Source organism: Panicum virgatum, chromosome 2N (assembly GCF_016808335.1).
Source record: "Panicum virgatum strain AP13 chromosome 2N, P.virgatum_v5, whole genome shotgun sequence".
In the NCBI taxonomy this organism is placed as follows: domain Eukaryota; kingdom Viridiplantae; phylum Streptophyta; class Magnoliopsida; order Poales; family Poaceae; genus Panicum; species Panicum virgatum.
Genome location: NC_053146.1, coordinates 48,980,975 through 49,005,784, shown reverse-complemented (window position 1 = coordinate 49,005,784; position 24,810 = coordinate 48,980,975). Strand labels below are relative to the sequence as shown.

Below are 24,810 nucleotides of genomic sequence, written 5' to 3'. Positions count from 1 at the left end.
TGGCGGCTGCTGCTCGTGCGATACTGGGAGAGTGGGAGGCCTTAGGGAGTTAGGGTTATACCTGTTTGTGGGCTGAATGGGCCAGAAAATATGTTGGGCCGTATCCAAAGTGGCCCATACGTATCCATACGCGTATCCTATGCATAGAAGTATCTGAAAATAATAAAAATCGATGGATATGTATTCGCGACGTATCCCAGCTGTATCCGTATCCGATACGTATCGGATACGGGATATGCTAGGTGAGCGGAGTATCGGCGCATCATAGCTTGTTCCATGCATCAGTGCTGGGTATCTATTTGCTCCAAATGTTTCAGTGGCATGGCCAATCTGGAATATTTGCTTCACTCGTCGCTCGTTAGCTTACATAAAACCATTAATACTAACAAAACTCGTTAGCTTACATAAAACCATTAATACTAACAAACCAGTGGTGGAAGTAATTAAATGACGATATTTATTCAAAAGCAATATTAGTGTGATTACATTTTTTACATGCCAACAAAGCAGGCAGATCCTAATAATGTCAATGCATAGTGTTCGTATGGCCACCTACACAATAGTGTATTGTGTTACAGCAGAATTTTGTATCAACAAACCATATTAACTAATTTCTAAATGAATGAAGTCATCAGGAGTTCTCGGGATATGGACACAAGGGACAGGACTTTCTTCATTTTGGCGATCTTGCCCAGCGAATTCGCCTTTCATCCGATAGTAGCTTCGCAAATCTGCAAATTCTAGAACTGCTAAGTACATTTGAATTGGTTGCTCCAATGAACAATGCAATTCATATACTGGTAGGAGGTGCAGACGTAGAAGCTAGAACTCACCTCTTTAGAGCTTCTTCATTGGTCATCTCTGTGCTACGATAAGCAGGCACCATCTGACCAGTCTCCAAGTTTACCCGTGAGACAGGTTTCTTTAGTAGTGCATCTCCAATACTGGCAAGTTTCTCCAAGTTTTCCTTGGTTGCAACATCAACTGAGGACAGTGTCCCTTGTAGAGTATCATCCTGTTATTTCGAAGCAGCACTCTTTGAGACAAAGCTATTTTATTAGCTCTGCAAAATTAAATGTTTCTTCTGTACTCACCTGAATCCTCAGATAGTTTTGTTCAGAATGCAAAGCTTTGAAAACAGCAGAGATATGGATATCCACCATATCTGCACTTGCTTGTGTGAAAATATCTACCAGGGGAGTGGATCCACTACCAAGCAACCAACCTAGGACACCCCATGATTTAGCCGTTTGTGCATTGTAGTTCGCTTCAAACTTAGCTGAGCCTGTGCCTAGTGAAATGACCAAAAACCGGCCATAATCCATAGGTTTTATTGGGAAGAAATCTGGGTTTTCCTTGAATATCTGCTTGGTTACTTCTCCGATGGCAACTAAAGCCTAAACAGCAGAAAGATGCATCAGGTTTCCTTAAAAATTCAAACTTATTATAATTCTGAATCACATAATATGTTGATACTTTGCAAGATTTTAGACATAGAAGAACTGTGAAACAATTTATCAACCTTGCATCATGATTAAAGTGCAAAATTTCTGACATTCACTAATGCATAACTACTGTTAAATATCATACCGGATTATTGGCAGCTACTCCTCCATCAATAAGATGGAACTCCTTGGTGTTCCCATGGTAGTCTTCTGTCTTGAAGTAGTGCGCAGGTAAATACGTTGGAGCAGCTGATGTGCTAATACAAATATCTGACAGTAGAGCATCCATTGTGTTGCACTTGTCATTCTTAACCTAGGATATGGAAAAAGAATTCTCATTGTCATATAAGCATGGAGGATCAATGGATGCCCCTGTTATTCATTTCTTGATCTCTACCCTTCACTTTATTCTAACAACAGTTGAATTTTATTTTTGAGTACCAGACATTCCCTGAGCAGTGGAATTATTTGGTCTGACTTCTATGGTGTATTCATAGAAAATGTACTATATTTACAGGTATGAAACACTGCGGAGGTTGGGCGTATACCTCATAGGACGAGAAAATAATTGGTTGCAGCCGTTTGATGTCGAAAGTTGGTATTACCACATCAGTTAAAGTCTCACACAACCTGGTAGTTCCTAACTTCTTTCTGACAACTTCATGAAGGTACTTACCATCATAAGAAGGTCCTGACAGTGATCGGAATATCCTCATTATCCTACCAAACGGACCCCTAAAGGAAGAGAAAAAAAATGTTGACAAGAAAAGTTTATAACCCAACTAATAAAAACAATAAGGTATGTATTCACCTCTTCTGTGGGAAAATCTTGGGAGCGTGGTTCATATAAAATGCTTGAATATCCTTGGCCGCAAAAAGTGGTCTATTCTTCTTGTTTGGTGCAGCCAACATTGAGGTCACAAGACCCCCTGTGCTGGTCCCAGCAATGACGTCGAAGTAATCTGCTAACCGGGCTTCCTCTCCATCAAATTTCTTTATCAATTAAACAGAACAGTTTTACATGAGAAGCGAGAAGAGAACATTTAGTGTGTCTGAAAATCAGGACAGCAGTCCTAATTTTGACTGTAATACAAATTGCGGTAGGCTCTCAAGATTTACACAGATATGGAAGGCAATATATTAACAAAGCTGACCCCGGAAAAATCGACTGCAAGGGGGCATAGTTTGTGAATTGGTTCAATTCTAAATGTGTTGAACTTTAAACTAGCATGTGAAAAAAAATAACTGTAAATGTGCAGTAGGGAGTTGTAATCTATCATATCATATCATATCTCTGACCATGTTAATGTTGCCTTGGAATCATACAATAAATGAAACAACATTGAAAAGTTACAGCCTTACCTGCAACTCTGATTCAAGAAAGGCGAGAACAACAGCTGGTATGATTCCTCGAATCCCTCCACCATCGATGGAAAGAATCGTTACAAGGTTGCCATAAGTTGGTGGTTGGATTGATTTTTCTTCCTCCATGTTCCGAGTCTCTCTAAGTGTAGGCTTAAAGCAGTTGAACTCCACCAAGGACAACAGGATGGCGAAGTATATGTGCACAGAACAGTATTAATAGGCTTCCAGATGAGAAATTTCAAGATGTAGCCAGGCACAGGAACTGGCTAAATATAAAGAGAAAAGAGATGTTTCCAAGAAGGTCTATACATTCAGGAGTTAGTCATTATGCGCAACTTAAACGTGGGATAACACCTTATCCAGGATGACAACCTGTCAAATACTCCATTCATGAGAAGGTGCCTACACCGAACCTAAGTGCATGCGTACAAGTTAATTGTTTGAAATATTGTTCAGGGCGGTTCAATCATGTGTTTTAAAGAAACACAAATAGTCACCTAAGAACTATGCTAAGTAATTTTTTAGTGCTTATAACATTAGAAATCACGTAAGATATATTGAATACAAGTTAAGTTGCTGAGACTGAACCAAGCTCTGTTTTGGATGTGAAAATGACCGTAATTTAATAAATGCATTTCTCTTATTAGAAAACACACAATGTGGAATTCTTAAAAAGGAAAGTAAGGTTTTCTTTATTGTGATGACTGAGATGTTTGCATTTGTGAGAGACAGGTATCTCTTTGTAGGGAAGAAATCCCTTTCTCAGTTGCCCTTGAGCAAAGGCATCTACTAATGCCCTGAAGGCACTGCTAGGAATAGGACACTGTAGCAACCCCGTGTTTGAAACAAAAACAAAACAAGCCTTTGTGCTTTATTTCAAGTTTTCAACCTGATTTAGCTTGCGACAATTATGCAACCTTGTCAAAGGTGACCAAATTCATGCTGATTGACTAATATACCAAGATCGCATCTCTCCATGTTTGAAACCTAAAGAAAACAAGCCTTTGTGCTCCAATTCAAGTTTTCAACCTGATCTAGCTTGCTGCTTGCGACAATTATGCAACACTGTCAAAGTTGACCAAATTCATGCTGATTGACTAAAATACTAAGACAGCCTGTATAGCTATTAAGCTACTTCAGGTTAAAATCAGGAAGAATCTGCGCTGCTGCATAAATTGACTTTGAACATCATGCAGCTATCGGAAAACAACCAGAATAGCAGATCAAATTTGATTTATGCCAGCTTTTGTTATTAAATGTAAAGCTGTTGCGTCATTGGTGAGGTATGCTCATTCCTTTATGCACAAATGACTATTTACTATTATCCCCATCAAATGAATTGGCATTTTTTTTGCTCGGCTCAATGAGGGACAAGCTGTAGACTTTCAGGTTTCCATAGGCTAAAAGTAATCAAATTTGATATATTATATCAAGGAAGGTCACAAGTTACTATCATCTCATGGTTAAGGTTCAAGACTCTTTGGACAAGTAAGATAGAAAGAATAGATCTTGGGGGGCAGCTGCTTAGTGGCATGGGAAAAGGTCATGAGACCTCTCGATCTTGGGGGGCTAGGAATCCATAACCTAGAAATTATGGGTTGGGCATTGCAAATGCGATGGCTTTGGTTTGAGAAGACTAAACCGGACCGTCCATGGGCTGGTCTGGAAGTTCCAACATACCCCAACACCGCTGCTATGTTTGCCGTGTCAGTTGTGACTACAGTGGGCAATGGTAGGAACACTTTGTTTTGGACTGATCGTTGGTTACATGGCTGCAGTATTGAGAATCTGGCACCTAATGTCTTCAAGGCTGTACCACCAAGATTAAGAAAATCTAGAACTGTGAGCGATGCTATGATTGAGCTTTCCTGGGTGTCAGACATAAGAGGAGCCCTCAGTTGGCAGGGCCTTGCTGAATATTTAGAGCTTTGGGATGCCCTCGCTGAGTTTGCTGTAAATGACACGGAAGACATTCATCACTGGAAGTTTGAAGCCTCAGGAAAATTCTCTACTACATCGGCATACAGAGCTTTTTTTGAAGGAGCCATTGGCTTTGAACCTTGGAAGAGGCTCTGGAAATCCTGGGCACCCAGCAAGTGCAAAACCTTTGTTTGGTTGGCCATTCGTAACCGATGTTGGACTTCTGATCGTCTGCAGAAAAGAGGACTACCTCACCCTGCCTGCTGCCCGCTGTGTGACCAAGAAGATGAGACTATCCAACATCTACTCACTACTTGTGTGTTTGCACGGCAATTTTGGTTCAGCGTTCTCCAGCCACTGAACCTAACTCATTTGATTCCTAGTCGCACATCTAGCTCTCTTGTAGATTGGTGGAAGAAATCTTGGAAAAAATTACAGAAGCAGTTACGGAAGGGATTCAATTCTCTTGTAATCCTTGGAGCTTGGATCATCTGGAAGCACAGGAATGCTTGCATCTTCGATGGTGCAGCACCAAATTTGCAGGGAGCTCTCCAGGCCTTTAAGGATGAATTTCACTTATGGCAAATCTCTGGTGCTAAAGGGCTTATCTAGTTAAAGGAGGTCTAGAGGTGGTCAGGTCCCAAATTCTTGTTGCTTGTAATATTTTGTTTTTCTAAAACATTGGCATCCCTTACTGTAGTCCAAGGTAAGGTGATGTGTTCGAGAAAAAAAAAAGAAAGAAAGAATAGATGGTTGATTTCTCAAAGGAACCAAAGAACAAAAGGACGAATTATAATTGTGCAAAGTAAGTGTTGCAGATCCAGTAATTAGCATAAGAGCACCATTTTGCCCCCAAAAAGTTACATGAGTCTGCAACATTCTGTGTCTAGTAGAAATACTCAAGTGCTAGGAAAATTCAAATAGATCTAATTTACTCCATTTCCACAGTGGACAGCCTATTATCTAGTCTCACTCATTGTGATTTTTGTATAAAGATTGAATCATCAAGACTTAAAACTTAGTACGATGAATAGCCCGAACTTAGGTGAAACAATATTCACATGGGACCATGGAACTTGCTAAATGGTTTGAGGACAAAGAAAGGTAGGTACATGATGTGAATCAAGCAATGGTTTCAAAGGAAATTCATTCATATCTGATTGAACTTCATCTCATATGTCTTTATAAGATATCGTATAAGATTTGCAAATAACTCACAAATGTGAGAAATTCGATATAATAATTACTAGCTATGTGAATAGTGATTCTAATTGCAGATCAATTTGCTGTCTAATTTGGCTACTGGCACCACTGGAGTCAACTTCTCAAGCAGTTCTTTTTCGATATCGTTGCTTCCCTCATGAGTCAATGAACACACCAAGATGATAAGATATATGCACCATGGTCAACCCTAACTCATTGTTGACACTGCAACAGCAGACCAAGTTGATATAGAATTTCTCTGTAAATTCTACCAACGCTATTCCATCCATGCATATCACAACATCTTCATACGTAGCTTATTTCTTGCTCAAGCAGCATGCTCTTCGGAAGATGAGAAGTTTGTTTGGTCAATGAAAGCAAAAAGGACAAGTCAAGGAAGCACTGCTCAAAGCCCCATTGACGCAGAAATGGAAGTGAAAGATTGACCAAGACATCATGCATGCCTTGTACGGCAAACAAAACTGCATGCCTGGGAGGCTGGGATATCTGAAGGTGTATCAACGTAAGGGATATCATCAAATAAGTTGGTCCAAGAGTTACACTGATCCATTTACAACAGTTGGGTCATGATCCATCGAGGTGGCTGCTCCTGGACTATTGCAGGTAAGACTAAAAGATGTCTCTCTCATTTGTGCAGGAAGATTTCACTATGGGAGAAACCTCACGTGTGCTAGGATTGCTCATGTCATGCAACAAGGTCACCAGGGGTGTACTGAAGAGAATGTTAGCAATACTACGATTTTTAATAAATGTAAGTCAAGCATCGCAAATACAAATAGCATAACAAATCAGAGACTTGTGATGGTAAACATTAGCCTTAATGTAAATTTAATATAGCTCAGTTAATTTTGGCTAGACCCTCATTTGTATTAAAATTTGAGAATATGATACCCACACCCCCCAAACTTTCATAGACCTTGTCATATGTACATAAGAATAGGATCATAGACTAACTATAATTCAACACCAACGTAAGGCACCCATATAGTCTGTATAGGCTGGACATATCTATGTGAAAACCATCAAACAAAGCATGTTCTGAAACAAAACACAGAACTGAAAATGTAATCAGATACAAATTCGAGAACAATTCACCATAGCCGTGTGAAGTAGTAGATAAACGGAGATGTCATCCATAGCTTAGAAACTCAGCAATGACACCGACTTGCGCCTCCGCCTCTGCACTCGTTGGATACAAGAAATGGAAACCGTGCCCCTGGCCATCTGCCTCCCAGTCCTCCATCTCCCCGCACCAACCACTTCCCTTCAGCTTCTCACAATACAGCCTTCCTCTACCCCTCATCGGGTCCTTTCCCCCAAGGCAAACCAGCACGCGCCGGCACCCCAAGCTAGCGAGGTTAGGCGCGCCCTCTGCCATCGGGTTGATCAAAGGGTCTTCATCACACCCGCTCGTGCCCGGGCACACCACCGGCCACAGCCGGACGAGCTCGCGGTGCAACGCCATGCCCATCTCGTCCGTCTCGGAGCTGTCACCCCCCAGGAAGTAGGGGTGGATCAGCACGAGCGAGCTGAGCTTGACGCCGTGGCCCAGCTCCTCGGCGGCGGCGCGCATCGCGGCGTGGTGCGCGATGTTGGCGCCCGCGCTCTCGCCGCCGACGTGGACGCGGCCGAGGTCCGCGTGCGCGGTCAACCAGGGCTCGGGCCCCTGGCCCGCGGCGTGCGTGGCCACCCACTGGAGCGCCGCCCACGCGTCGCCGTAGATCGCGGGGACCGGGTGCTCCGGCGCGAGGCGGTAATCAACCGACAAGACGATTGCGCCGGTCGCCGCGGCGAGCTGGTTGGCGTGGCCGTGCACCCTGGGGTCGAACGCGGAGCCGAGGCAGAACCCGCCGCCGTGGAAGAGCACCAGGACGGGGAGCCTGCCGCTGTAGCCTCCGGAGGAGGGGGGCGCCGGGAGGTAAATGCGCGCCGACACGCCGGCTTCCGGAAGGATGGGGACGTCCTTTGAGGCGACGCCGGTGGCGGCATCGGTGGAGGGCGGGGCGAAGTCCGCCGTTACGAAGCGCTCGACGCGGCCGCTCTTGTACACGCGGATGAAGCCCGGCGCATCGAGGATGACCTCGTCACCGCCGCCGGCACCGGTGTCAGACATGGCGTTGGAGAGATCGGAAAGCTCTATCGCAGAAGGCTCTCTCACTCTTTGGTTCTAGCAGCCTACCTACTTCAGGACTTAGATCTACTGTACTTGACTAAGCACACCGTGCGGCGGCGACCCATCGCCCATCGGCGTCGCCCCCTTCCGCCGCCGCCGCCGCAGCGCAACCGTGGCCCGTGAGCACGTGACGGAGCTGACCTTAGAACCAACTCCGCATTGGATATGGGCCACATCATTCTCGAGAAAATGTGGGCCTCGTGGGCCCGGCTCAATCTAGCCCAACCACCACTCTATGCCGCTGATCTGTCATGTCAACACCTTCCGCGTCGGGTTTGTTAGGCCTTGTTTAGTTGAAACACAAAAAAATTTTCGCAAGAATCTTGTTAATTTGAAGTACTAAATGAATCTATTTATAAAAATTTTTGTACAGATGAGTTGTAAATCACGAGACGAATCTAATGAGTCTACTTAATCTATAATTTGCAATAGTGATGCTACAGTATGATTTGCAACAGTGATGCTACAGCAATCATCTGCTAAATATGAATTAACCATAGATTAATTAGCATCATTAGATTCGTCTCGAGATTTACAGCCCATCCATGCAAAAAGTTTTATAAATACACTTCATTTAGTACTCCATGCATGTGTCGAAATATTCGATGTGATATTTTTTGTTTACGAGATTTATGGGGTGGGAACTAAACAGACCTTAAAATGGTGCGCCCTCCGGCCTTCTCCGCGTTTCACGCCCGCCGTTGCTCTCCGCATCACGCCACATCATCAAGTTGAGTGCGTGATGGTGAAGGGAAAGAGTAGATGTACACATATATTTTGATTTTCGTGCATCCTAAACTAAAAATACTCTATTTTACAAACTAGTTATCCAAATTAAATTTCGATTACACCGTTATGATTGTTACGGCAAGATCTTCAAAACTAGACCACGTTTGATTATATTTAGATGATATTTTTTAAAAAATACTTTTATTTATTCTGGAACATTCTCTATTTTGGGATAATTTTATCCTGTTTTGGAATATTTTATTTGGTTCTGGAACAATTTGTATTTCTGGAATATTTTTAATTTTGACGGATTTATGCGATGGTATGACAGTAGTCGCATATGCTATGAGTAGACACCCCAGGCGGAGGCCTAGACAAGCTTCGAGGCTCCGGGCATCAGGACCATAACGTGCTAGACACGGAAGGATGGACCACACAGTCAGCGCGGAACAGGTTCAGCTTGGCAGATGAGAGCGGACATGGAGGAAAAAATATGGCAGCATTCATCCATGTCGTATGCCCAAGTTCCACCCACACAGATTGATGGGTCCTGAGCTGTGACTACCCCACCTGGAGCGATGGGCAAAAGCAATAGATGAGGCTCAGGGTGCGGTTATATATCACTTCAGATGACATTTCCATCTATCATTATTTGGAGGATATATTAGATACCCATAAAAAAAGGATATATTAGATGGACAATCATCAGCCCAACTGCGAAACTGTTTCCATTCTATGATGGGCCATCATCAGCCCAGCTGTGGAACTGTTTCCACGCGTACTGCGGGATGATAATTTTAGCTGGCGTGACCCACATGCATGTAAATTCAAAATTAAAAAAACTATAACTATTAAACCAAGCATCCAAATTAAATTTGGATTGCACCATTGTTTTTCTTATGGCAAAATATTTCAAACAAGACCCCAGTTACCTTTGTTTGCATGACATTTTGAAAAAAACATTTTTTACACTAAATAATTAATTTCAGCTATTGGGAATAAATATTTTGTTAAAAAATTAAACATATCAAATAAATAATAATATATTATGAAGAAAATATTAAATATCACGAACATTTAATTGCATTTGATAAATAATAGAAAATAGTCCAAAAAATTTTGGTACAAAGTGAACAGATGATTGTGCATTTGTAAACACATTAGTTACACATAGGTAAATAAATTTATGTGAAGAACAAATACATCTACATTGAAAAAATATATTCTATAAGTATATATACATATGATGAACAGCTTAACTCATAAAAGGAAATAAATTATTTCACACCCCAACTTATGAGTCCACAACACAAATAAATTAATATAAATAAGTATGGCCCATTCTCAATTGTGATCAAATAGTTTGATACTATAGTAAAAGTTTTTTTAGATCACAGTAAAAGGTAAGTAAGTATAGATCTACTAATATCTTATAAAAGAAACAAACAAGGTTGATAAAAATTATAACAAAGATAAATTATATACTCAAACAAAGATTATGTACATGAGATTTATAATGAGGAAAGAAAGAGAGAGAGAGAGAATAGATAAATAAATAGATACAAATGATTGGGAAAAAGAAGGGAAATAGACATAGAAGGAAAGAAATAGAAAAGAGAAGAAAAGAGCAAGAGAAATAAGCGAAGGAAGACAATAAATAGAAAAGAACAAGATTTGTTACATTCTTATCACTAATATAGTGTACTCCCTCCGTCCTGAAATATAAGTCATTCTGAGAGTGTTTTATTGTGTCCAGATTTATAGAATATTCAATGAATCTGGACATACAGTTTGTCTAGATTCAGAGAATATTCAATGAATCTGGTAAAATGCCAGAATGATTTATATTTCAGAACGGATGGAGTAGATGTTAATTGGGAACATGCAACTTTATTTTGTAGAATTAATAGCTGATCATCTCAGCTTCTATTCATCATCATAGCTCCATCAAAGTTTTTACCGGATGCTATTTAAAGTAATTGTAATAAATTGATTATTGAGAATAAGAAAAGGGAAGCATAGGCTTAGCAAAGCACACTATATTAGGGATACCAGATATAATTTTTTACATACTTTTTGAAGAAGTAGATGCTCTTTAATTTATTTATATTATTAAAATTTATGGTAGTCATGCTAGGGCGCGCAAAGTGCGCTTAATGTTCTAGTTCGGGAACGAGCGGTAGCTCGGTTGGTGGAGCGGCTGGCTGCAGCGCCCAGCGCCCCGCGTTCGAGCACCAGCTCGGGCGGGGTTTTCCCACCGGGGGAACAGTAGTTTCTTAAATAACTAGCAAGGTGGCCCGCGCTAATAGCGCAGGTAGCTAGTATTTGTTATCATTTTTTCAGTTTACCAAAGAGATCTATTCAGCATTTTAGTTTTCTTTGGTTCGCTCTCGTAGAGTAGTGCCTGCAGCTTTCCATGTATTGGTGTTCATATCAATCATCAATTTTTAAATTGCATTGTGTTCATCTCATGTTGATATATTTTCATACTTTAACTTGCAATATCTGAATTTGAGGATTGAATTGAATATTAGGTCACCATAAATATAGGTGCATATTGTACCACATAATACTAAGTTTGATTATTAATAGTAATATAGGGTCACCTTGAATACATGTTTGTCTTTTTCTATTTTTTTATGTAGTTATTAGATACATTTATATATGTGTGCGTGTTAGTGTTATTTTCGAAGCCTACAACTTGTAACTTATATGGTGGATTTTGATTTGTGCCTTGCAATAATTTGATTTTTACTAAGCGAAAGTATGTCAAGCCTAGTTGGTCTAGTTTTTAGAGCATGTGGATAGCATCCAACAAACCTAGATTTCACTCCTCATTACAGTAATTAAAACAGGCATAGATTAAATAAAAAGTTATATTAAAAAATAGGTTGGGGCTCTCAAAAATATTTTTATTTATTTATTTTCACCTACTGTAGAAAAATTATATATAACATATATGCTACATTAATATATATATATAAGTTTTTTATTCGGTCTAACCTATTTGTATTTTTCACACTTTGGTTTATGTACATTTTTTTTTGTCTTTCTCCCACCTAACTACAGAAATTGGCTCACTTCAGAGTTGTGTCATATCGACAATGGATAGTTCCAAACATGTCTTTGTTGTTATCTCTAACTCTTTTCTTGACTTCTATTTTCTCTAGCTATTTTTACCAATTTCACTCTCTTGTCATTTTCTTCCTCCGCACATTTGAAATCAATTATTGTGTTTCGTGTCTGATACACCTAAAAGAAAAGTTTTCTATGGAGTTCGATTCGGTTGGTAGTTTAGATTGTGTGTCGGAGATTTTTTTTCTAAGCTCCTTATTATATTTTATGGTATATTTTTGGATAATAATTTGGGAGAAAATTAAATATTTTTATGTAAACACTAGAAGTACTAAATATTTATATATATTTATTTAATATAAATATTATTTTTTAAGAAAATACTTGCGATGTGCATTTTTTCTTGAGTGTTCTAGTTACCGTACATGATAAACAAATTACCCTTAGACTTGAAGAATAATATTTAGTTAACTGGTTCACTACATATACCACACCAAAAGTATAATTTACTTTAGTTTAGTTATCCTCCAACCACTCATTGATATAGCCCTGTGATGCATGTTCTCATATTGTCTTAGTTATAGTTATCTCCGCCATTATGCTCCCAAATTCTTTGCACACTATATCATGATAATCAAAGATGTGTCACTGATAGTGCACGACTGCATGTCATTATGTTTTGTTGAACACTACCTGTGGCATGCAATGGATGAGTGTGCATGTCAAATATCGATTTTCAAGTTGATCTGTTCTAGATCTCGCACAACACTCCATAATGGTTGTCATCTATCATTCTCTCACTTGTAAAATTTTTTAGCTCTCGATCATCGACTTATGATACTGCTATATGATTGTTTCATGTAAGTTGTTGCTATTAAGACCATCTCTAAGAGTCTTTCTAAATTTCACTCTCTAAATCATCATTTGGAGAGTCATGTGCATAAAAATCGCTCTCTATACATCTTTACTCTCCAACAGCTTTTCTATATCTTGTTTATACTGTAGAGAGTCATTTTCGCTATCTATCTTTGGCTAGCGAGAAATCTAGAATAGATGATGGCTATATTTGGATAATTACTTAGAGAAGCTCTTGGAGGCTATTTTTCCATCAAAATTTCTATTTCTAACAATTAGAATGAATATAGAGAGTCTCTTGGAGTTGCTCTAAGTTGTGCTTCTCCATTTATGCCCTAGCAATGTTGTCATACCTCCAAAAAAGTTTTCATAACACACTTTGTCCAACTTTGCAAATGTTCTCTTCCATTGCGCATCCACAATACAATGAGCGTACTAAATTATTTTGAAAATTTTAATTTAAAGTTATGGTAATAAATAAATTTTTACAATGTTTAATCCTTAATTCTAAAATTTAGCTGCCCTTAATGAGGTGTGCTCCCTCTAAATTTTACCCTAGGTCAGTCGCTACTTACTAATGTGTGAGGATGAAAAAGTCTGCAATTAAATCTTTTTTATCAATGGAACATATATACTTATATCATTATTTAGGGTTAGAACTCGAGTATATGACCATCATTACACAATGGTGATCTGCACTGTAGCTATCTGTATAATAAGTTAGTTTGTACACTGGTAAGTAGGACTTGTGGGTGGTAAGAGATTATAGCCCTAGTGGTCTCTTCACAGTCTAACATGATCCTTATATTTTGAGCTCAAATTATATAAGATAAGAGCTCGGCCCTTTTTGAGCCTAACACCTAGATTATCTAGATTAAATTTTGAGGCTATCCACCACCCTTACTTGTGTTAACTTCCATGAGAATATGCTCTATGGCAAAAATGGTTGGAAGTCATCCTAGAGACAAGTTTTCTCTCAACCAATGAAAGTTTGGTTGAGGATAGTTTTGTAGGTCAGTATTGTCAGCCAAGTCTTGCAAATGCATTCTAGTACCATATTGTTGCTAGCCTAACAAAATTATTATGGTAAATCATTAGTTGATATCCATTAAATTATTATAGATTCTTGTCGACTCTTGCAATTTCCGCTTAGTGCAGTGGATGCTAGCCACCATACAAATCACGGTTTACTCGTCTTAGTTCCATTTTTTTCTATGCTCCAAAATTTCTTTAGCACATAGTTTTATTCGGACGGAGCACATGGTAGCATGATATTTTTCCCTTCAATAGTTTTCTGTCATGATTCACCGTTTCCGGTTAGTGGCTACGCTCGGGCACATTGACTACTAATTCAACGTGCAGCGTGTTATATAGCGCACCCCTATATATTTTATTCAGCGGAGCCTATTGGTATTTTTCGCTTTGATTATTGTACATTTGATTACCTGCATAAATTGGTCCACTTCAGACTTTTGTCCTCTCATCGATGTATAGTTCCGGGCATATCTTTGCTGTTGTTTCTAACTCTTTTCTTTGACTTCATTTTCTCAAGCTATTTCGTTTGATTTCTCCATCTTCAATTTTTTCCTCCATATATTTAAAATCGATTAGTGTGTTTCACGTTCGATGCACCTAATGGAGTTCCCTATTTAGTTCAACTCAGTTGCTGAGTTTAGATTGTGCCTCAGAGCTTGCTATTTTTTCTGAGCAAAGAGGAACAACGGCACTGATTTGAATAATTTGTTATGTATCGCAGATTTGTAGGCTATCGATTTAGGGCTATTTTTTCACTTTGGTTACTGTACATTTCTTATTTATTTTTAGCCTATTTGATTGACCGCATAAATTGGACCACTTTAGACTTTTGATCTCTCATCGATTTATAGTTCCATGGATACTTCTGCTGTTGTTTCTAACTCTTTTCTTTGATTTCATTTTCTCAAGCTATTTCGGCTAATTTCTCCATCTTCAATTTTTCCTCCATACATTTAGAATCGATTAGTGTGTTTCACGTCCGATGCACCTAATGGAGAAGTTCCCTATTTAGTTCAATTCAGTTGCTGAGTTTAGATTGTGCCTCAGAGCTTGCTATTTTTTCTGAGCAAAGAGGAACAACTGCAGCGACTGATTTCAATAATTTGTTATGTATCGTAGATTCGTAGGCTATCGACTTAGAGCTAGTTCGGCAAAGCTCCAGCTGCGGCTGAAACAACTTTGGTTGTATATAATTTCGTATAAAATAATGAATATAGTTATAGAGTAAACATTTATTTATTGATGAGGGTGAGCATATTTATGTCCAACGTTGGTCAGGGATCAGAACGGATCGACTTGACCTTGATTTGCTAAAAAAACAGGAATGTCCTTTTTTAATATTTCCTCTTTTATTTGCGCCTAATTAGGAATGGATCGTACATGTTTTATAATGTCAACTTTCTTTTTTTTTCTTTAAACCTGACCGGAGACATGACTATGGAAAGATGGAGTCCGAGTCCTTTCACATTAGAAAAAGTAATAAAGTCTAATTCTAAGCATGATAGAGTCCTAGTACGTGTTTATGATGTGATCTTTCCTTATTTTTTTTAATCCTAGCCGTATACTAAGCATGATAGAGTTCTAATCCAATGTGGATTTTTTTGTGTGATATGAATTTTTTAATGCGATATGAATACTTAGAATAATATAGACCGTGAATAATATAGACCGTTGGATCTTCATAAAATTCAACGGTACAAATCCTTTTCCTTTTTAGATTAATGTGAGAATTTCTAGCCCCTCTCGCCGAACTTATGTGACAGAGTCGGTATTGGACCTGAGTCAAAGCTTTGATGAACGTGAGAATATACATGATAGAAACGGATATATTTATGAGAATATTAAAAGAATAAAGAATATACGTCTTGCCATAAACCAAGCATGCATGATAGAGTCCTAGTACGTGTTTATGATGTGACCTTTCCTTACTTTTTTAATCCTAGCCGTATACGTAGCATGATAGAGTTCTAATCCAATGTGGATTTGTGTGATATGAATTTTTAATACGAAATGAATTTTTAGAATAATACAGACCGTGAATAATATAGACCATTGGATCTTCATAAAATCCAACGGTGCAAATTTTTCTGTTTTTTATATTAATGTGGGAATTTCTAGGCTCTCTCGGTGAATGTGCTGACTTCTTTTAACACTCTTTTAATAATATAATAGATTTCAGGTATTTGCCTCTCGCGCGTGGAGTCAAAAAAGAATGTGATGTGCCCGTCGCCTATGGAGTCGAAGGATTCTGGTGATCTCAAAAAGGACACGGTGTTAAATCTGTACGTAGTTGTAGGACTGTTTGTATACGGGTGTGTATGTGATGTGCGTGTGTGGAGTGAGCGTGCGTGTGTCCAAACAGATAGCCAGACGGGGCACTACAAAAACCTTCCGCATTCAACCCACACACTAACCAACCGCTGGGGTGAATGAAGACGTGTAACCTGCGGCGACCGCACTTCCATCTCCTCGCCTAGGCCGCGCCCACACCAGACACCACAACCCCGCCGACCATGGCAGGCTCCGGCGCCAGCGACGACGAGGTCGTCTTCGAGATGGCGCAGTTCATCCGCGTCTACAAGAGCGGCCGCGTGGAGCGCTACTTCGGCTCCGACCCCGTACCGGCCTCCACGGACGCCGCCACGGGCGTTGCCTCCAAGGACCGCGCCATCTCCCCCGACGTCGCCGTCCGCCTCTACCTCCCGCCGGCAACCGAAGAGACCGACGGTGGGAGCAGGAGGAAGCTCCCAATCCTCGTGTACTTCCACGGCGGCGGCTTCTGCCTCCACACCGCCTTCAATTTCGTCTTCCACGCCTACCTCACCTCCCTCGCCGCGCGGACCCGCGCCATCGTCGTCTCCGTCGAGTACCGCCTCGCGCCCGAGCACCCGCTCCCCGCCGCCTACGACGACTCTTGGCGAGCGCTGTGCTGGGTGGCCTCCCACGCCGCCGGATCCGGCGGCGAGGAGCCCTGGCTCGCCGACCACGGCGACTTCTCCCGCCTGAGCGTCGGCGGCGAGAGCGCCGGCGCCAACATCGCGCACCACATGGCGATGCGCGCCGGCGCCGAGCCCCTCCCCGGCGGCGCCCGGATCAGCAGCGCCGTCATCGTCCACCCTTACTTCCTGGGCGCCAGCGGGGTGGCGTCGGAGGAGACGGATCCCGCGATGGCGCAGAGCGTGGTGACCATGTGGCGCGTGGTGTGCCCGGGCACCACGGGCGTGGACGACCCCTGGGTCAACCCGCTGGCGGCCGGCGCGCCGGGGATGCAAGGGCTCGCGTGCGCGCGCGTGCTCATGTGCCTCACGGAGAAGGACGTGCTCCGCGACCGCGGCCGCGCGTACGCCGAGGGGCTCGGGGCCAGCGGGTGGGCCGGGGAGGTGGAGGTGCTGGAGGTGGCCGGGCAGGGCCACTGCTTCCACCTCGTCGACTTCGCGTGCGCCGACGCCGTCGTCGCGCAGGACGACACCATTGCCCGATTTGTTAACCTGTAAATGTAAATCATCATGGATTTTGTAATTGTATTCTCAATGCTTTGGAACCTATCACCTTTCCGGGCAAATCGTGCAAACTCCAATTTGGTCCACCAAATCAACATCCATCATAGGGAGATTAGGTAATTTTACAATTAACCGCCCGCTTTTAAATTGGGTAATTACACTTTTCTGCGCCCCCTTGAATGTTGATATGATATTACAGATTGGAGTTTGCACAGTTTGCATGGAGAGATTGGTTTGTACCTGATATATTTATTCTCCAATACTTTTGCGGCGGATTTGGCTGAAAACATGAGGGCGAATTCACTATTGTTGTTTGCTTCTACGGTTTTTTTTTTCTTTCAAAACTTTGATTGTTGTTGAATCGCATCTATTTCTGAACATTTGATGAACCAAATTTGATCAGGATATTCTCTGTGTTCTCACCAAAACGAGGCACAAATTGCAACAACGCTCGTTCAGAATTCTATCACCACAAGTGATTACACACGGCTGACGGGCATAGACACGATTGCTGGTCAAAGACTCAGGATATTGGATGGGAAACGGTGCTCGTCATTGCGGTACGCCATTTCTTTTTATCACTGAATCCATTGCTTTTCAGATGGGTAAGGCCAAGAAGTCAGAAATAAGGAAAAGTTTGGTAGTATGAATCCATGGTGGGTGAATTGCAAACTGTTGTATGGTACTTTGGCCCAGCTGGACAATTGTTAGCGAGTGCCAGAAAATGGTCCATTTTCATGACTAAGGTGCTGGCTGCTACATCACATGATCTTCCCTTTTGTGAAGGGAAGACAGGGCACCTTGCAAGTTTGCAAGCTGGAGGACGTCTGTACGTGGAACTATCTTCTGCCGCAAAAGCCAATAGACTTGTCCAATCCTCTTAATGATATGGTGTAGACTTGATCATTCGTTGGAATCATCGGGTCAGGTTAAAAAAAATCATCGGGTCGGGCCGGGTTGGGTTAAAAAAAATCAAAGAGAGAAAAAACACCCATATCGAAAGAATTTGTTGCCCGATGTCAAATTTCAAAAAGCAAACTGATTGAGTGTCAAATTCAATCAAACGTGAGAATTAAATTTTAAATGTATAAATTTCTTGTGAATATTTGACGAACCAAACTTTGTTCGCTCAACTTTTTCTTCCGCAAGCGAATGCTGAACAACTCACGAATTTGCAGATATTAGGAACTTTTTGAAAATATTTACATTTCGTTCAAGATTGCACATGAGTTTCGTTTATGAAAATTCATGCCAGCATGGTCTTCTGTCTCGTGTCCTCCGCCCCCCCTAGATGGCCATTCGGGCCGCCCGGCCCGGCCCGCGCCCGGGACCGCCTTGGCCCATTTTTTACGGGCCGTGCCTAGCCCAGCCCGATTGCTTCGCGGGCCGTGCCGTGCCTGCCCACGGGCCACTTTCGTGCCGGGCCGGCCCGAAAGGTCCGGTGCAGGCACCGTGCTCGTGCCTGCCGACGCCAGCCGACGCCGCGGCCGCCGCCCATCCATGCCCGCTGATGCTGCACCCACTGGCCATGCTCGCCACCCCCGGCGCCCCGCAGGCCGAGCTTGGTGGCCCCGCTCGCTGCCGGGATGGCAAGATCTCGTGAAGCCGCCCGCCGCTCAAATCTGTGGAGGAGAGGAGTTTGGGGAGCGCCACCGGCGGTGGAGGAGAGGAGTGGGGGGGGAGCGGCGCCGGTCACAGGAAGGGGCAGAGCCGCAGAGGGAGGGAGCCGGTCAGGCGGTCACCAGTGCGAGGGAGGGAGGCGGCGGCTCGGTCAAGTGGAGCGGTTGAGCGGCGTCGGAGTCGGAGGTAGAGGAGAGGAGAGGGAGCGGCGCCGGAGGTAGAGATCTGGAGGAGAGGAGGGGTAGCCGGAAGCGGCACCGGCGGACGGCGGTGGAGGAGACGCAGAGGGAGTTGGGGGAGGAGGTGAGCGGCGCTGCCGTGCTGGTGGGAAAATGAGGAGGAGAGGAGGGGGCGGAGGGAGGGAGGAGCCTAGCAGGCTGCGGGGCCGTGTTAAACGGGCCGCATCGGGCCTGCCTGCTATTCTCGTGCCGGGCCGTGCCTGCCCACGGGCTGGGGTGGCGGCCCAAGCCCGGGCATTGTTCACGGGCCGGGCTAGCCTGGACACGGTGGGAAACGGGCCGTGCCGTGCTTGGACCAGACCAAATTGGCCGTGCTTGGACCGGGTCAACGGGCCACGGGCCGCATGGCCATCTTACCCCCCTCCTGCCTTTGTGCGCGTCTCCGTTGCGAGCGCCAGTGGAGGTTGACCGCCCGGCCCTGGTCTGCTCTGCTCGCTCGGCCGTAAGATGCCCCCAATCCAAGCAGCCAGCAGCCAACGCTACAACGGAAGAGTCAGGCTAGCCGCCTCGCCGACCTCTGTCTCCGGGCACCCAGCTCCTCAGGCGCGCCCGCCGCGCGGGCAGCATCTTCGGAGGAGCTTGGACCCTGAGCAGCGCGCGCGGGGAGCCGTTGGAATGGCTAGTCCTAGGCGTAGGCGAGAAGATCTTGACGAAGGCTCCCGCAGGACGCATGGCGGCAGGGGCCAGTATAGTTCGCCGGCGACAACGCAGCCTCCGCCGACTGCTCTGGCGACGCCCGGGATATTTGCAGAACACCCCCGTGCGCGATGCATATCACATCCGGGATCTTTTTGTAAACTTCGGATTAAATATTTACAAAAGTCCTCCTGGTTTGAATCGCCGTCCGATTTAGGGGCTGTTTGTAAACCTCGCCACGCGAGCTATGGCACGGCCACCGGAGTTGTGGCGAGCGAATCAGCTGCCACAGCTTGGCGAGAGTCACAATATGAAAAAGCTGTGGCAGCCAAAAACAAATTGTCGACCAAATATCAGCCTTGGTAGATGTGGCCGTCGAACTTGTGCCGTGGCGAGTTATGACTGCAATCCAAACAGCCCCATAAAACCACCCGATTTAAAGGTGCTTTTATAAAACACTCATATATTTTCAAAATGCCATCTAGTTTGGACCAAATTTAAAGTTCTTCTGCAAAATTTTGAATTGAATATTTTAAAAAAGCCCTTGGTTCCGGCAGCGGCAGCTCGACGCCCGCCGGTCCACCAGCGTCTGCCGCCGCCGTCCTCCGCTGGTATTCCAGCCGCAAGAGCAGAACCCTTCTTGATGATATGCACAAACTATAATAATTGTTCTAACTCAAGCTGCTAATGATTTGCATAGAAACTGGTTGCAGCGGTTTGGATTTTGCATTGGTGATTTGGTGGAAAATGGTTTCTCTAGCAATTAATCCGGTTTGGTTGGTTTCACAAGAGAAATGATTTGGTTTGGTTTGGAACACTAATAGCGCTGAGCGGCTGTTGTGCATGTCCTCTGCTTGCTTGACTAATCATGCACTCATACTCATCGTCTTAGACATTAGGAACACATAGCGATTAAAGGTACCACTAGCATATTTCTACACTACTTGTGAATCTCCACCTTTTTCTCTCTGTTTTTCATGGGTGGTGTGGTTTAGTTTTCACATGCTATGAGGAGGTTTGGTGTCGTTTATTTTGGCATGATTAATAAAAATAATTTAGTACGATCTCAGAACACTAGCCGCTTGGGTTTTAATCACTTGAACGGACCCGGCTTCTAGTACATACGATTATTGGCACATGTCTCTGATTCGGACTTGCCCGGGCGTTCGCAGGTCGCCAATACGCCAATCATTGTCTCATCACGAAGAGGCAGACTAGCAGTACTCGTCATCAAACACTCTAGAGCCGTGCGTGTGGCACCTTATCCTCGACAGGTTCTTGGTTAAGATAGCAAGGCCACTCAAGAAGAAAGGAAAAGGTAAAAAAAAAAATCTTTCACGGTGGTGAAATGTCGTCTTCGTGTCGTACTTTCGCCTGGCTGGGCAGTTGTTCAATTTTGTGTGTGTCGACTGTCGCGTGCCAGAAAAGTCCATGTTCACGCCTGTTGTCATCCTGGATTACATGGCCGTGAAGGAAAAGCACCTTGCAACTTTGCAAGGTATGAGTCCATAGCATCGCCGTCTACTGCAGCCGAAAGCAATGGCAGCTACCTACCCTACCCATCGCGTCCTCTGCACCTGAACACGAAGTGCAGTGAATTATACCATAATAATCCGAGCGAAGTGCTAGTAATGTGCTTCTCTAGATCGTCTGAAGATGTAAGAGTAAGATGTCTGGTTGCGAATCATGTTGTTCGGATGGGTGATTCTGGCTGGGCTTAATGTTCGCCCCTCTCTCAGCTGGCTGGCCGCGTTCCCAGCTGACCCAAAACAAAAGAGCTGACCGACTTCGTGTTGGTCGCGAGTTTTTAACAGGCAGAGGTGACAATTGAACAACCGAAGTGCTCTGACTACTAGGTTTTCTGACCTTAACCCGGTACGAGGTTTTCTGAGAGGGAAAATGTAGCAGTGGATCTATCTACTTGTACCAGAAAGAATACCCAAAGATTGACCAATGAAAATCCCACAACATGATTTTTCCGTTCTGGCCAGTGCTCTGACTGAAGCAGTGAAGCTCCATTTCCTCACGGAGGAGCGCATTTCCTGCCCAAGCAGACAAGCACAGCAACGACTTCCCCTGATTCTCCGGAAAGCATCCGCAGTGCAGCTGTGCAGGCACCTTTGCTCACGGAGTCACGGTGACACAGCAGGAGCTCCGACCTTCGAGATCCCCAAATTTACCGAGATCCTCATCAGTTCATCACCTCTCGAGATCCCCGTCAAAAATTCAACATCCAAACGCAAGAAAACAATAGGAACATGCTACTCTGCCAATAATCTACTAGTATCAAACTATCAATCATATACCGCAGCGCAGCGCTATCCTGGCGACCGCACCTACGCCGATGTCCTGATCTGATCTGCCTCGCTAGCTGCTAGGCCCCTCATGGCTACTCCCGGCTCAGGAAGCCGGTGACGAAGGCCAGCTCCTTGACGGAGTTGGGGTCCTTGGGCCTGTCCAGGAAGTAGACGTGCCGCTCGCCGGGCGTCTCGTACTGCTCGACCTCCCCGCCCCACCCGCTGTCCCGGAGCGCCGCCGCGTACGCCAGGCCGCGCGGCCGGAAGTCGTCCAGGCCCGACGACGTCACCGCCACGCGCGAGCACGCCAGCCTCCGCAGCTCCGCCGACAGCGGGTTCACCAGCGGGTCGTCGATGCCGTACCGCCCGCCGCAGATGAACGACCACGTCGCCTCGTACTGGCGCCGCGTCGCCTGGTCCGTCGTCTCCCCGGCCACGGGCTTCTTGCCCCAGAAGTACGGGTCCAGCAGGAGGAGCCCCGCGATGGCCGCGCCGCCGTCCAGGCCCCCTTCTTCCGTGCCCGCGCGCATGGCCATGTTGTGCGCGATGTTGGCGCCGGCGCTGTCCCCCGCCACGAACAGGCGCGACAGGTTGCCCCGGTCCCGCAGCCACGGCTCCGCCCCCCCGGACCCGGCGTTCCTGGCCACCCAGTTGAGCGCCTGCCACGAGTCGTCGTACGCCGCCGGCAGCCGGTGCTCCGGCGCGAGGCGGTACTCCACGGACACCGCCACGACGCGCGCCTTGACCGCCACCGCGTTCAGGTACGCGTGGTACAGCGGCGTGAAGGCGGACTCGATGACGAACGCGCCGCCGTGGTAGAACACGAGCACGGGGAGCCGGCCGAGGTCCTTCTTCCCTTTGGGCGCCGGGGGCAGGTACATCCGCGCCGCGAGCCCCGTCCCGGCGTCGATGACGACGTCCTTCGAGGCCACCCCCGTGTCCCCGTCGACGCCGGCCGCGCACCGGGCGGTGCCGTCCAGCCGGTGCACGCGGCCGCTCTTGTACATGATGAGGTACGGGGAGAAGTCGAACGCCACGATGCTGTCGTCGGGGTTCGAGGCGTTCCCCGGCGGCGGGCCCGGCGGCAGCGGCTTCCGGTGGTGGCGCGGGATCAAGAAGACGCACAGCAAGGTGGCGGCGAGGAGGAGGAGGAGCAGGGCGAGTGCAAGCAACGCGAGCTTGGCGACCTGTCGCCTGCTCTTGGCCACCATGGTCCTGATCCCCCCGCCTGCTGAAGACTAACTGCCCTGTCAGGGATCGGAAGAGTAAACTGTTGGGCTCTGCTGGGGTAGGAGAAAACAAGTGAGATTTGGGGGCTCGGTAGACGAACGAGCACCTAAACAAACACCTGTCGCTGATCCGCCGCCGCTACGGATAGAATACAAAATTGCGAGGTTGCGTCTGGGGATGATGCTTGCTTGCTTGCTGGGGCTCGCGAGCCTTGCAGGTTCGGGCGGTGACGGGAGTAGGAATGTAACGAGAACTTTGTTCGGTGGTCTTGGAGGTGGTGGTCCTAGTGGATCAGTGGCATCTAGAGGTGAAGGGGACAGTGAAAGACACCATCTCGTGCAGTCGTGCTAGCTTAACCGTTCTCCGCAGCGGTCTAGATCGGCAATTATTTGAGCAAGTTTTTTTTCGTATTTGATTTTCCATTTCTGCTAATTTACGTGGGGTGGGTATCAAGATTGTCATATGAAAGGCATGGCAGATGGCATCTCGTCCACAATAGGTCAATACTAAATAGTAGTCGATAGCACGCATCTCAGGGTGTGTTTAGTTGGTGAAAAAGTTTGTGTTTTGGTATTGTAGCATATTTCATTGTTATTTGACAAATAATGTTCAATTATGGACTAATTAGACTTAAAAGATTTAGCTCGTGCTAATCAATTAGACTGTGTAATTAATTATATTTTTCAATTATATTTAATACTGCATGTATGTGTCTGAAAATTCGATGTGACAGGTACTGCGGCGCTGAAGCATTTCAACCCGCGCTTGCCATCCTCCTCACTTGGTACCTTTAATTCAGTGGTGAATCCAGAGCTAGATGTTAGGGTGGTCCAACATTAATGAACTGTGGGAGGTGCGGGCTGACTACCTGAGATGAAAATATAGTTCTGTTTAGATCTCAAAATTTTATAAAAAAACATCACATCAAATATTTAGACACATACATGGAGTACTAAATAAAATTTATTTACAAAACTGTTTGGACGGATGGATTGTAAATTGCGAGATGAATCTAATGAGTCTATTTAATTTATGATTTGTAACAGTGGTGCTACAGTAACCATCTACTAATTATATATTACTAATAAATTAATTAGGCTCATTAGAGTCGTCTCGCGATTTACAACTCATCAGTACAAAAAAAATTTATAAATAAATTTTATTTAGTACTACTTCGAAGCAGCAAGATTCTTTTTCAAAAAAAAAAAGATCTAAACACACCAAGTTCTTTGGACCACATCGGCCCACCCCCTAGATCTGCCCATGCCTTTAGGATGTGTTTAGATGCTCACCTAACATTTTGTAGACCTGCATTATATCGTGGATGAGAGGAAGGAAACTGAGTGGACACAGTAATCGTGAAAAGTAGGTTGGTTGCTTGCATCAGCGGATGCGGTAGTCGTTGTGATGATTGTTTTGTTTGTTTTCATTTAGTTTATAATTTAAGCATGTTTGAGAGAAACGAAG

General features: G+C 44.6%; 4 protein-coding genes across 7 annotated transcripts; 1 reads left to right on the top strand and 3 right to left on the bottom strand.

Moving 5' to 3' along the window:
* Positions 1-434: 434 nt before the first annotated feature.
* On the bottom strand, positions 435-7,187 carry LOC120660917 (patatin-like protein 2). 2 transcript variants are annotated; one of them, XM_039939578.1, is made up of 8 exons: positions 7,050-7,187; positions 2,808-2,975; positions 2,257-2,438; positions 1,994-2,180; positions 1,591-1,758; positions 1,095-1,397; positions 834-1,015; positions 435-731 (listed from the first exon to the last, which is right to left on the bottom strand). In XM_039939578.1, exons 1-8 carry the CDS (start codon positions 7,089-7,091, stop codon positions 674-676), a joined length of 1,290 nt encoding a protein of 429 aa, XP_039795512.1. In that variant the 5' UTR covers positions 7,092-7,187; the 3' UTR covers positions 435-673. The 2 variants fall into 2 exon arrangements, with proteins under 2 accessions (XP_039795512.1, XP_039795513.1); XM_039939579.1 differs by lacking the exon at positions 7,050-7,187 and having other exon boundaries at positions 442-731; positions 2,257-2,407; positions 2,808-2,946.
* LOC120660918 (2-hydroxyisoflavanone dehydratase-like) lies at positions 7,065-8,301 on the bottom strand. Its single transcript, XM_039939580.1, has one exon. The coding sequence runs from the start codon at positions 8,065-8,067 to the stop codon at positions 7,084-7,086; it is 984 nt and encodes a 327-aa protein (XP_039795514.1). The 5' UTR covers positions 8,068-8,301; the 3' UTR covers positions 7,065-7,083.
* A 7,901-nt stretch (positions 8,302-16,202) lies between these two features.
* LOC120660916 (2-hydroxyisoflavanone dehydratase-like) lies at positions 16,203-17,608 on the top strand. The gene has a single exon (XM_039939576.1). It carries the CDS (start codon positions 16,335-16,337, stop codon positions 17,313-17,315), a length of 981 nt encoding a protein of 326 aa, XP_039795510.1. The 5' UTR covers positions 16,203-16,334; the 3' UTR covers positions 17,316-17,608.
* Positions 17,609-21,916: 4,308 nt separating this feature from the next.
* On the bottom strand, positions 21,917-23,658 carry LOC120660915 (probable carboxylesterase 12). 3 transcript variants are annotated; one of them, XM_039939574.1, is made up of 2 exons: positions 23,450-23,658; positions 21,917-23,360 (listed from the first exon to the last, which is right to left on the bottom strand). In XM_039939574.1, exon 2 carries the CDS (start codon positions 23,322-23,324, stop codon positions 22,206-22,208), a length of 1,119 nt encoding a protein of 372 aa, XP_039795508.1. In that variant the 5' UTR covers positions 23,325-23,360; positions 23,450-23,658; the 3' UTR covers positions 21,917-22,205. The 3 variants fall into 3 exon arrangements, with proteins under 3 accessions (XP_039795508.1, XP_039795509.1, XP_039795507.1); XM_039939575.1 differs by having other exon boundaries at positions 21,917-23,355; XM_039939573.1 differs by having other exon boundaries at positions 21,917-23,431; positions 23,470-23,657.
* Positions 23,659-24,810: the final 1,152 nt, after the last annotated feature.